General features: G+C 38.5%; 2 protein-coding genes across 20 annotated transcripts in view; one reads left to right on the top strand and one right to left on the bottom strand.

The window, feature by feature from the left end:
• ABI2 (abl interactor 2) overlaps positions 1-12,480 on the top strand; it is a 91,038-nt gene extending 78,558 nt beyond the window's left edge. For 16 of the 17 annotated variants that reach the window (XM_082397098.1, XM_082397100.1, XM_082397095.1 and 13 more), the window contains 2 exons: positions 1,892-2,065; positions 10,131-10,437. In XM_082397098.1, the coding sequence (XP_082253224.1) occupies positions 1,892-2,065; positions 10,131-10,306 (350 nt within the window). In that variant the 3' untranslated portion in view covers positions 10,307-10,437. Of the gene's footprint in view, positions 1-1,891; positions 2,066-10,130; positions 10,438-11,522; positions 11,738-12,352 lie in introns of those variants that run through there. The other variant, XM_082397088.1, reaches the window with a different exon arrangement.
• Positions 1-13,544, bottom strand: part of RAPH1 (Ras association (RalGDS/AF-6) and pleckstrin homology domains 1) — a 169,997-nt gene that overhangs the window by 66,255 nt on the left and 90,198 nt on the right. The window lies entirely within an intron of this gene.

Raw genomic sequence — 13,544 nt, 5'->3', positions numbered from 1 at the left:
GTATCTGTATTTAGTGAGGAATTGCTAAAGCAGTGAGCATAGTCTGTATGATAGATGAGTTCTCTTCTTGTGAGCAGTCTACATAGGAACCATGTCACAATCATAAGGCTGTACAACGGGTGTGGAATCTGAACTAGGGGAATTACACCAATGAAGGAGATAATGTCATCAGGCTGATGCAGCCTAATGCATGCATCTCATAACAGGGATGGCCTCAATCGTGGGATAGAAATACTTGCATTCTGTTGCTTAGGACTCCTGCTCCTTTGGAAATGGGCATTGCCAATACTAGAATGTAAGCTCTATGAGAGCAGGGATTTTTGCTTGTTTTTTTTCACTGGCTATTTCTCCAGCACTTAGTAAAGCATCTGACACAGAGCAGACACTTTGAGTCCCTCCTTTTTTGTGTGCTTCCATAGCTGACTAAATGCTCCCTTTGTAACGACACATTTCTTTCTTGTATTTTAACTGGTTATAATCCAGTCTTGTTGGCCTGAGGGCTCAGTATCTCTTTCAGGTGCCTTTGCATCTCTGTTTGCTAATTTCTGAAAATAGTCTATTTTACCTCTGTTTATTGGAAGGTACCCCAATGAGCACCTCCAATATTTACCACAGTGTGCAATATTTACCTTTTAGGATGATCTTTTCTCATTTCTTTCCATAGTCATATACATTTTCTCACCTACAAAATGTATAAAAATAAGAAACTTTGTATATGAGGTGAGCCGTGGCTGATTTTACAGACATAGCAGGACTTATACATTCAGATGAATGTTGTCCTCTTCAAAACACTCACCTTGGAAAGACATATACCTATCTTTTGGAATGATCTTTATAGCTTTCAAGTACATTATTTTGAACATAACTCTGTGGTAGCAGATATTTACTCTATATTAAGTTTGATGTTTGGACGAAGTCTGGAATTATTTGGAACCAGTTATACTGGGCTAAGTAATGCAGCTGTGATTCCGTTATTCTTCTTAAACCCTTCTCTGGCTTCCCATTGCTCTTTGGATAGAGTTCAAACTGTTACAAGGCCCTTTCTGCTTAGTACTGTTCAGCTTCCTCATGCCTCTTTCTACTGAACTTTGGTCAGCTCTTTGAAGGGCTCCTGCTTTCTTACCTTTGTATTTGTTATTTTTCTTTACATCTGACATGAAATACCTACCCCCACCCCGGGCCATTAACTCTTACCCATCCTTCAGGTTCCAGGAAGCCTTTCCTGACCCACATAAGAGATGTGGTCTACTGCTCTGTTTTCCATGATGACTTAAAACACTTACTGCACTTAATTATAAATGAAAGTTTGGTTGTCCATGTCTCCATGACTTAGGCTCACTGCTGTATTCCCAGTGCTGAGCGTAGTAGCTGGCCATAGTAGGCTTTCAGTTGATGTTTTTGAATGAATAATGAAACATGACTTTAAAGTTGTTGAATTGATCTCATTCCATAATAGTGTAGCTTTTAAGATAAGAGGCATTGGAGTTCAAATTCCTGCTCTTCCACTTACTGTTGGAGTACTTAATCTTGGAAAGCCAGTTTCCACATCCATAAATGAGGATTAAAAACACCACCTCCCAAGGTAAAGATTAAATGAAATAATGTATTGTAAAGTGCTAACTGAGTAATTGGAACATTTTAAGTAAAAAATAGTAATCATTTTGGCTAAACTTTATTCAGCATCCATCAGCACTAACCCAAAGGGAGGAGAAAGTCAAGCTTGGGGATTTGGAACAGTATAGTTGGTGGGAACACTTCTCTTGCCTACTTATTTTTTGAAAGATTATTATTTTCAAGTCTAGGTTTATACTCCATGAACATAGAAGCTTGGATAGGAAACACTGAACTTTGCATAATGTGTAGTTTTGTTATCAGCTTGATACATTCTTAGTTTCAGATGCACCACCTCCACCACCACCTGTGGAAGAACCAGTCTTTGATGAATCCCCACCACCACCTCCTCCTCCAGAAGATTACGAAGAGGAAGAGGCAGCCGTGGTTGAGTATAGTGATCCTTATGCTGAAGAGGACCCACCGTGGGCTCCAAGGTCTTACTTGGAAAAGGGTAAGTTTCAGAGGGATATCTGGAAGGATGGGAAGAAACCTCTATGTACATAGAAATGAAATTTGCTGGTACTGAAGAGAATCTTATTTATTTTTTACTTATAAGTAAAGTTTGGCCTGTATTAGCCTGTATATTTTAATTAATTTAGTTTACAAGGTTCATGATTTTGAAAGTCACACTGGTAAAATCCTGTGACTGATTTTTATTGACGATTATATGTTGTTCCCGTTGAACATGCTTTTTATGAATGGTTTCTATAAGGCAAAAATTTTAAAAAGATAGGTTTTTTTTCTGGAATGACTCAGGAAGAGGATGATTTTTCCAAATTATGTTATTCCCACTCCCGTGCTTTAAAGCATTCTTTTCTTTTAAAATATTTATTTATTTATTTACGTTGGCTGCATCGGGTCTTAGTTGTGGTATGCGGGATATTCGTTGTGGTGTGCAGGATCTTTCATTGAGGCACACGGGCTCTTTGTCGTGGCATGCGGGCTTCTCTTTAGTTGTGGCACGCAGGCTCCAGAGCACTCAGGCTCAGTAGTTGTGGCACACGGGCTCTCTGGTTGTGGCGCGCAGGCTCAGTAGTTGCGGCATGTGAGCTCTCTAGTTGTGGCGCGTGAGCTCTAGAGCACGTGGGCTTAGTTGCCCTGCGGCATGTGGGATCTTAGTTCTCCAACCAGGGATCGAATCCGCGTCCCCTGCACTGGAAGGTGGATTCTTAACCACTGGACTACCAGGGAAGTCCCTAAAGCATTCTTTTGTGGCATCTTATATCAGATATTCCAGTTTAAGTATCTCCATATGAAACTTTCTTCCAAAGAATATGGTTTCTCAGTTTCTTTGCAAAGTAGGTGTTTGGCATTTCTTTTGGTGAAAAGCTTCTCTGAATATATTAGCTAACCATCATACGACACTTTTGGGACACAGGCTTACAAATGTCATCAGGACTAGTCAGCTCAGAAGAAATGTGTGCTGTCTTGAAGGAAGTTTGCTGTTAAGAAACTTAAAGCTACTAACTCACTGGGTTTCAAAACTGACTGTACATTAGAATCACCTGGGGAGCTTACATTAACGAATAGTGGACTTCCACTTCTGGCTAAGATAGAGCAACAGTAATCAGATTTACCCTCCCTCCTAAAACAGTTAGGAATGAATCCAGGAAAAAATATAAAAGATAATGGTTTTCAGGCATTAGATAACAAGCATTGGTGGACTGTGGTCCCAGAAAGAAGGAACTCAAACATGGTGAGCCCCTAATTGTCCTAGCTTTGCTATCTAGTGGCAGTTTCCAGGCCACAGTGCAAGGGGGTGGAACCCAAATAAGCCTGAAAGTCTCACTGAGTAGAGAAGATAAGAGATCACAGAGTTTTGGGAGACCATGGAGAACAGGTAACTACTCAAAGACAAAGGACAGAGCTCTGGGTATCTGCAGAAGGGTCTCCTTGAATCTTTGACAGAGTACTGATCTGTACATGTATGTGAAGAAACTACCTGAGATTGGAGAAAGAACAATCAGAAAGGAGTAGGCAGAAAAAGTCTTGGAAATAACAGGCCTGGGAATAGTTCATGTTCCCGAACCAGCAAGAACAGAAAGACCTTGTAATACACACGGCATTGAGAAGAGGCCTCAAAAGTGTGTCCCCTCAAGTTGTGGGGCGAAATTAGCCCTAGACTATAGGTTGCCCTGAACTGCCCTAACAAATGTTTAAATGCAAACTTTGAAAACATCCAACTGATTTCAAGTAACTTAACTGAGTTCCAGGACAAAACCCAGCATTGTTCAAAGGAGTCAACAAAATCCAGTGCACCAAAAAGTAAGATTCATAGTGACCAGCATCCAATCAAAAATTACAAGGCATGTAAAAAGGCAGGAAAACATAACTCATACCTAAAAGCAAAGCCAGTCAATAGGAACAGACCCAGAAGTGACCAAGATGATGGAATTACCAGACACGGGTATAGCTATTATAAATGCCACATATATCCAAGAAGGCAAAGGAAAACATGCACATGAGAGAGAAGCAGAATATATTTTCTTAAAAAAGAGAAAGAGAAACCCACATAGAATTTCTGGAGATGAAAAATATAGTATCTGAAGTGACACTTAGAAGAAAAGATTAGCAACCTTGACAATATGACATTAGAAACTATCCAAAACGAGGCACAGAGAAAAAAACCAAGACCAAAAACAGAGCAACAGATATGTGGAACAATATCAAATAAAGTTTATTTGCAGAAGACATTATCTTGTATGTAGAAAATCCTAAGGAATCTACAAAAAAGCTGGTAGAACTAAAAAGCAAATTTAGCAAGACGGTAGGCTACAAAGTTGATTTGCAAAATTAACTGCATTTTTATATACTAGCAACAAACAATTAGAGATTGAAATTTACAAAATAATACCTTTTGTAATAACATCAAAAATATGAAAACTTAGGGATAATTTTTTTTTTTGGCGGTGGGGCGTGGCTTGTGGGATCTTAGTTCCCCAACCAGGGATCAAACCTGGGCCCTTGGCAATGAGAGCTCAGAGTCCTAACCACTGGACCGCCAGGGAATTCCCAGGGATAGATTTAATAAAATATATGCAGGACCTGTATGATGAAAACTATAAAACTTAAGAGAAATTAATAAAGGCCTTAAATAAATTGAAATAAATAAGTAAAGTATGTTTTTTGATCATTATTGTTAAGAGACAGTCTTTCCTAAATTGATCTATAAATTGAATGCAATCTCAATAAAAATTCCAGCAGTCATTCTTACAGAAAATGACAGGGGGATTCTAAAAGTTAAATGGAAATGCAGAAGACCTAGTTTAGTCAACACAATTTTGAAAAACAAGACTAATATTGGAGGATTTAAACTACCTGATTTCAGAGTCCTAGTATAAAGCTACAGTAATCAGGACAGTGTGCTATAAGTATAGAAATATACATCAGAATCCAGAAAAAAAAAAGAATCCAGAAAAAGATCCACACATACGTTTTGACGAAAGTGCAAGGTAATTCAATGGGGAAAGGATAGTGTTTTCAAAAATAGTGCTGTTAACAATTGGATATCCATATGCAAAACATGAACTTCTACCCTTATTACCTCACCATACACAAAAATTAACTCGAAATGTATTTGGATGTGAATGTAAAACTATGAAACTTCTAGAGGAAAATACAGGAGAAAATCTGTGTGTTCTGGGGTTAGGAGAAACTTTTTGTAGAGAGCACATTAAAAAACATGAAGCTTAAAAGAAAAAATGATAAATTGAATTTCATTCAATTAAACTTTTCTTTTTTAACCATGGTGTTAAGAAAATGACAAGGCAAGCCATATAGACTGGGAAGAATATTTGCAAAATAACTCAGGAGACGACAAACAACTTGTAGAAAAAAAGTTTGGAAACACTTCATCAAAAAAGATACATGAATTGCAAATAAGCACATGGAAAGATACTCAACATTATTAGTCAGGGAAATGCAAAGTGAAGCTGCAATGAACCAAACTACTTATCACTACACACCCTCTGGAATGGCTACAATTAAAAACACTGATAATACCAAGTGTCAGAGAAAGTGTGGTGAAACAGGAGCTGGTACAGTGTACATTGCTGGTAAGAATGCAACATTTCAGCCACTTTGGAAAACAGTTGGCAGTTTCTTATGAAGTTAGATATACACCTACCAGGTGGTCTGGCAGTCCCTTCTTAGATGTTTATTTACGAGGAATGAAGATTATGTTCACACAATGACTTGAACTTGATTGTTCATAGCTGCTTTATTCATAATAGCCAAGAGTGGAAGCAACCTATACGTCTTTCAACTGGTGAATGGATAAGCTAATTGTGGGCTATCCATCCATTCAATGGAACACTGTTCAGCAATGGAAAGGAATAAACTACTGGTACATACCAGCAATATGGATGGATCTCAAGCATTATGCTAATGAAAGAATCTAGACACAGAAGACTCATACTTTATGATTCCATCTAAATGAAATTTAGAAGATGAGTGGCTTGGGGGGATCAATGGTGGCTACATAGGGGCATAAGGAAACTTTGGGATAATGGCCATTGTAACGATTGTGGTGGAAGTTGTTCATTTGTCATGTATACAGGTGCATACAGTTGTGAAAACTCACTGAATATACACTTAAGTGATTGTGTTCTGTGTCTAAATTACTTCTTAATAAAGCTGCTTTTAAGAAAAGAAAAAAAAAGAGCCCAAGGTACACTAGGGTGCCAATGTCCAATGGCCTTGTACATTGACATGTTTTACAGACTCCTTAGCTGATTTTAACACTGTCCTGGACAAAGTGATGACAGTTTTCAGCTCTGTAAAACCAGCTCAGTGAGTCCTTAAGAGAAAAGCATTATGAAGAGATTTGCTTGTTAAAAATCTCCTCTTCGGTGAACATGTTAAAATCTGGAGAGATTTGTAAGAGAGGAAAGTAAGTTTATTTTCAGTCCAAATAACTCTTTAAAGTTTAAAAGAAAATGCCTGAGTTGTTTCCTAAGATATTTTTCAAAGTTAGTCTCTGTTAAGCTCAAATCTTTTAAAACATGAAAATCAAATAAGCTCCTTCTTACTCTTTCTGGCAAAACAAAAATAACCGTGTTCAGCTTATGTTTGATTGCTTTTTGCTTGAGTGTGCATAAATGTTGAGGCTGTTGCCTAAGTCTTATTTTGCTGTCTTAGACTTAGGACCTGGTTCTCAACTGTGCCTGCATATTAGGGTCACCTAGGGAATGTTTAATATGTCTGCACTTCCAGACCTATTAAATCAGAATCGGTGGACATGGGACCCAGGCATCAGAATTTTTTAAAGTTCCTCAGATAATTCCAAGGTTGAGAACCACTGCATAGGTTTATCTTAACCCTTGATTATTAGCCAAGTGGAGATAATTTGTATATGTAAGTATCTTTATTTAACTTGGGTAGAGAAAAGATATTTTCATTTATTTATTATGTGCCTGGCATGATGCAAGACTTATTACATATGTAAGGCAGTTAGTTTCCGCATTTTGCAAACTAGGAAATTGAGGTTCAAAATAATTTATTATGTTACAGAATATGACAGAAGATGTTTGTGTTGCAGGAGTCAGTATATCATAATAGTTATTAATGGTAATAAAAGCAGCTAACATTTATATAGAATGTTTACTCTACACACGGCCCTGTATCGTGTGTATATTGCCTCATTTAATATAACGACGCTTTGAGGTATTGGCACTATTATAATACCCATTATACAGCTGAGTAAAAAGCAGCTTAGGAAAGTTAAGTATGTTCTGTAAAGTAGTAAGTGGTAGAGCTGGGATCTGAACTAGGTGGCATAACTCCTGAGCCCACATTCTTAACATTGTCTTAAGCTTGTACTCTGTCAGACCTGGGATTGAGTCTTGGCTCTAACATTTACTAGCGTTAAATTATTTGTGACAAATTGACTTATTTGTCAGTGCCTGTTTTATTTCCCTTTCTTCTATCAAGCCATCTGTTCTTGTGTTTTTCTAGCTCAATGACATAACTTCTTGGTAGAAGCATAAACAGTGTATGGTAATTCATCAGGTAACACTTCTGTCCTCACAGACTGTGACGGTCCCTTGTCTTATTCATCTTTGTATCTCTAAAAATCAGAATGGATGCTCCATTAATGATTGTCAGAAAATGAATAGTGCCATTGATTCTATCTGGGGAGTCCAGAAAGCTGCTCAGAGGACATGGTATATGTGATGTGCTTTGGATGATGAGTATGAGTTTCTCAGGCAGAGGAGAGAGATAGGAAGGGCCATCCAGTCAGAGGGAATCCTCTGAGTCAAAAGGGCATGGTGAGTAATGTCCTGTGCGGGGACCTGGGTGGGTTGTAGGGAGGGGGTGGGTGAGCTAAGAGTGTAGGAAGGGAAGTGAGTTGTAATTAATGATGGGAGGCCTTGAATACCAGGCTGAGGTGTTTTGAATTTTTTTCTTTTTAAAAAATCTGATAGTAGAGGGAAATTGTGGAAGATTTTAAGTAGGTTATTGTTAAGTTCCCGTGTATTTGGACTTTAATTTTTGAAAAAAGATACTTGATAATAGTGTAGTGTGCATTAGAAAGAAAGAAAAATAGGAGTTGGAAAGACCAGGTTGGGTATCTTTCTAAGCAAGAGATTAGGGCCTCAACTGAGGCAGTGGGGCTGAAAACCTTGTTCACATAAATAAGTAGATGCAAATGGAATTATTTTTCATGCAGCACTGTCAGTTCTTTTAAATCCTTCAGAGTTATTTGCCAAAAATCAAATAATGTTCTATCTTTAAAAATCATGTTTTATATGATGTGTCATCTGATAACCCCATTAAAGTCCACCTTAACTTTTGTTAAAAGCAAAAGAATGGGAGCCACTTAAGTTGCAAAAAGGTTGTGATAGTCAGTGGAGTAATTCTCTTTCTTAATACCACACTGGTATTTTGAATTATCCCTTTGGCACTCAGGGTGTTTTATACTTAAGCATAGTATATCACTGTATTTTTGTTAAGTAGGAGAAAGATAAACAGGAAATGAGAACTTTTATGACTGATGCTTGACAGGGTATCATCTCAAGCAGATCAGATTTAGATGCAGGATTTATAAAAGTTGAGGATCTAGAAAGAAACTCTGTAAAATCATCTGTCACTGTCACTCATGCTGCTTAGGAAATCTTCAGGTACCCCACAGTGATACGTGTATTCCAGTTTAAAGACTGCTGTGCTGATTAGGGCGGTGAGTGTGATGATGGAGAAAAGTGTTTGGGTTTGAGAGATTTAGAAGGTGTAGAATTAACAGGACTTGTGGATATTTTCCTCTGAATTACTTTTCAGTGGGTTTGCATTTCTATAAGTATCAAAATGTTATCAACCCTCCCAAAAAAGCTAAAAAATACTACATTGACTAGAAATACGAAGTATTCTACCTATCTTGTGTTCTCTTTAAACTTGTATGTCATTTAATTGTATCTGTTTAGGTGTTAGAAATACACACTAAACGCTTTCTAGGTCCCTCTAAAGTGTTTTCTGGCATCCTAGATCACTGTAATGGCAAATATTCAGAGTTTAAGAAAGCTGTTGAATTTTACTTAAAGCAGGCCAGGAACAAATTAACTGGAACAAATTGCACTATATCAAAAGTCCCTGTTTTAGTTTCTGTTTCTTAATTATTTATTTAGGATTAAGGTTGCATAGGAAACAGTCAATATATGCTTCTTAAAATGGACAGATGGAGATTTATTGAGTGAAATTCTGAGTGGTATAATAAAGGTACAGAGGATCTTTCTATAAAAAAGATAAATCTTCAAGTGGATCTGAGCAAGTTATAGGGTATCCCAATTTAACTAAACTGTTGAGGAAAATGTAACACTTAGGAACCAGAGATTGTCCCAGATATCATTGAAAGGCCCCATTTACCAAGTTATTTAAGTAATGAAAATCATAGGAGAGCTTACAGGTATCTTGGTTTTCTTAACACTTTTAGTCTGTTACTGTGGATATGTTAAATTGGTGGCATAATGCAGCATGTGTTTTGAAAGAATATATATAGTAGACGCCTGTCATTCACACATATAACCTGTGGGAATTCAACCACTATTCTCAGTGAATGGGCATAGGCTCTAGAAAGTGTGAGAAAGCAGACGGAAGTCTGCTCTTCCCTCAGTCTCTCTCATTTTCTCACTGGCCTCTCCTAGTGTATCTCACTGCACTAGTCTAATTCTAATGTTTAATGGTACGTGTTTTTACATAATATGGTGCTTTAACACAAGCTCAACTGAAGAAACAGCCATCTTTCCCTATTCTGGGATTGTATCTCTTCAGGGAGACTGTTGAACAGTAAGTGTGACTAAATACTATTTTTGGCCATTTATACAGTTTTGAACCTAACCTCAAGATGGGATTCCACTGTGTAGGACTGGATATTAGAAAACAGAATTTGCAGGGAAGGTCCTGTGTTTAGAAAGTCACTGTGTTTGAAGTGCTGCAGAAGTTCGGAAAGGATAGGTGTTCATTTATTTGGTTCTACCTTTCTAGGAACGTTATTCTTTTTCATATCCTTTTTCTCCCCTCTCTAGTTGTGGCAATTTATGATTATACAAAAGACAAGGAAGATGAGCTGTCCTTTCAGGAAGGAGCCATTATTTATGTCATCAAGAAGAATGACGATGGTTGGTATGAAGGAGTTATGAATGGAGTGACTGGGCTCTTTCCTGGGAATTATGTGGAGTCTATCATGCATTATTCTGAGTAAAGCTCAGCAAGGCTGTGTTTCCCTCACAGGAATAGTCAGGTCTTCCCAGATTAGCAAAAGGCCCTGGGGATTCCCCTCCAGTGAAATGAATGAAGGATTCAAATGACAAAAACTACTTATGTTTTTTTTTTTTTTTTGGTTTATCCCTCAGTATTAGAACAAAAAAGCAAGCTGAGTTGGAACAAATGGCTCTTTCTGCCGTCACTTATACTATGCTGAGCTGTTTGGACTGAAATGAAGTGACGTTTCTGAATATATCAGAGGTATAACAGCATAACTATGTGAAACAAATCAGGTTAAAACTGATTCAGAAAAGAAATCTGAGATCTTTCTCAGGAATCCTGTACACGCTTGGGAGTTCTCCTCCTGCGGAATCTGTGGCATTGGATGATCTGCAGTGCCTGTGGTCAGCCTCGTGGCCCAGGGCGTGCCCCAGCCCCACACTTCCTTCCACTTGGATGAGGAGGGGGAACCAATATTTAAATACCATACATAACCATTTTTATAATTGTTTCACATGGCTTATTTCCTCTTCAACACTGTAAATCCTGCATTCTGTCAGCACTTGAGTGCACCAAGTGAGTTAGTGTTGAGCTGACTTGCATCCCTTCATGTTTCTCAGTTCGTAGATTATAAGAATGATTTGAATCTCCAAACATTCTGAAGGTGGTTTTGTTCTGCTGCTGCTGCTGCTGCGTGAGACTGCATTGCCGCTGCTGGCGGTGTGACGGGTGCAGCCCGGCTCGTGCGCTCAAGCGGGCTTGCAGAGGTAGACACGAGGGTCCCTGAGGTTCCAGAGAGGTTGAACCGCAGAAGTGCATCCTAAACCCTTGCCTTAGGTGCTCTTTTGAGGAGTAGGACCTTAGAGGTCGACCAACTATTTCTTTACTTCTTTCATTATTTAGAAAAATAGGTTTTTTTTTTTTTTTTTTTTTTTTAAATAGCAGTTATTTTCAAGCCTAAACAGTCACTGGGAATAAAAGGCTTGCTGCTGTGCTCTCTGAATGTTATGGCAGGTGTTAGCTGCTGCTGAGTTGTTTACTCACTTAGAAAAGGTAAATATTCCCCTGATTTTGTGTGATTGGCTTTTGAAGTAGCTGCTCTTGGTAAGGATTTGAACCTTCTCTCTCAGACTAAGGATAGTGGGATAAGTGGTATAAGGCCAAATACTTATTCAAGTATTTTTTTTTTTTCATCTGCACAATTACAACTTCAGATTCAGTGGAGTTTGGAAGACAGATGGCTTTAATCATCTCTTCTGTAATCAGTATAAGAAATATTGAAAAATATCCAGGAGGCCTTGCTGCTCAGCAGGTGAATACTGTGATGATAAACCAGCTCACGGGCCAAAGCTACCGTGGGTCCTTATCAGTCCCAGCGACTTGGCCAGAAGAGAGCTTTGCCAGGTGACTTCCCAGTGCTGGGGGAAAGGTGAGAGGCGGTAGGCTGCATATATTTCAAACACAGGCCTTGAACATAATAGGTAGTGCAGAGAGAGGAACTTGATTGGAAAATGAACAAGTGTAGTAGGTGTGAGGGAGTTCAGATGGTGTTGGCAGAGTTAATATCCCACCTGTGAATCTGTTATCAGAGCAGAAAACTTACCACCATTTAACTGAGACCCAGGTACAGTGTTTCGTATCAAGATTTTTGTTTTATGGTTGCAGGCTTTTTTTCTCACACGCTGCAAGTTAGCTCTTTTTAGATTTCTCCAGCACTTTGATTTTAGTTTTCATTAACTTGCCTCCAGTACACGTTACACTTCATGCTTTGTTAGGTCACCTTGACACCCTTTCTTCCCTGTCTTCCTTCAAAGTAATGGCCCTTGAGTGTCCTCTGAGCCTTCAGCTTCATTACGGCTGCAACCAAGACTATACGTGGAGAGGTTAAACTCTTCTTAGTGTTGGTGTGTAACTAGGAAAACTGTTTTGAAATTAGATGTTCAGAGTTATTTAAATAGCTTTTCGCTGAGAAAACTTACTGGAGTAATAAGGCAGAGGGTACTTTTGAAATCCAATAAATAGTGCCCACAGCTCACACCTACAGAAGCCCAGAAGACAATTGTGCAAAAGGAGTTGGTGGTGGTCAGCTTGCTTGTTGGACCCCTGCTGGATTGGGGAACCGAGAAGACGTCAGTGAAGTCCTTCAGACTGAAGACCTGCCGCAGAGGGATCCATGGGTCAGCTGATTTTTCCTTTATTTTTTAGTACTAACGTGTGTGATTTTTTTGTTTTAAAAATAACACCTGTTGGATTTTCTGCATATTTTAAATTTTTGTATAGTTTTGAATTCTATATATCGTTTTGGAAGGATACTGTGTAATGATGGGCCAGGCCTAAAGTCATTGGAGACTTTTAATGTATGTAACATTTCATAGGTTGCATGCTATTAATAGTATGTGAGGGTAGTATTTGTTTTATTCTAAGTTTCCCCCATTTATCTTTTTATACACTACAAGATGGTTGGTAGTAGGAATTCTAAATGAGTGCAGAAATCTTAACATGCTACATCATATTGTGGCAAAGATGATCCAAGTCTAAAATCTGCTGACCAGTAAGCAACCATTTTATCAGGCTAGAGGGAATCTTTTTCCTCTTGAAGTGTTTTTGACTTGTGTCCACAACCTTTTTCCTTAAAAAAAAAAAAAGGAGGGGGGGTTGAGTTAAGAGTTTGTTCCCTTTTTTAAAGTATTACTATTTGAAAGGCCATAGGGATGTAAATGAAAATATACTTCCTTGTTGACATCATGGCCTAGGCAATAAATTGAAAACCAAAAGTGTCAATGTGTCAAAATCTAGACTTCAGAGATTCAGCCTGCTGTGTTTGAAATACATATGAAACCTTTTAAGATGTCTTGTTCAGTGTTTCCCATCTTTTGGCTACTTGCTTTCTACCTTCTCCAGGGGCACGTGCTGTTCCTACAGTAGGGTTAAGGGCCCGCTACTCTTGCTGCATTCCTAAGAGTCACTGGGTGAGACATTTTCATCCCTCCCTCCCTTTTTCCCCTCCTGCCGCTGTTTGTTACTCAGCTAGAGAGACTGTTTTATGTGTCTTCACAGTGGTCTCTGTAATGTAGCTGTGCTCCTCAGCAGTCTCTTGGTATTACTGGATTTTTCTGTTTGAGAGGCATCAAAATGATAGTAGTTTGCTTTTATCCTATATGCTCATTTGCTTTTAGCAGGTGACCTTTCTGCGTTAAGAACTGGTACTTTGGTACTTTCTTACCACCTTTTCTCCT

Source organism: Balaenoptera borealis, assembly GCF_965194805.1.
Source record: "Balaenoptera borealis genome assembly, chromosome: 6".
Taxonomy (NCBI): domain Eukaryota; kingdom Metazoa; phylum Chordata; class Mammalia; order Artiodactyla; family Balaenopteridae; genus Balaenoptera; species Balaenoptera borealis.
This window is presented reverse-complemented; position numbering and strand designations above follow the sequence as displayed.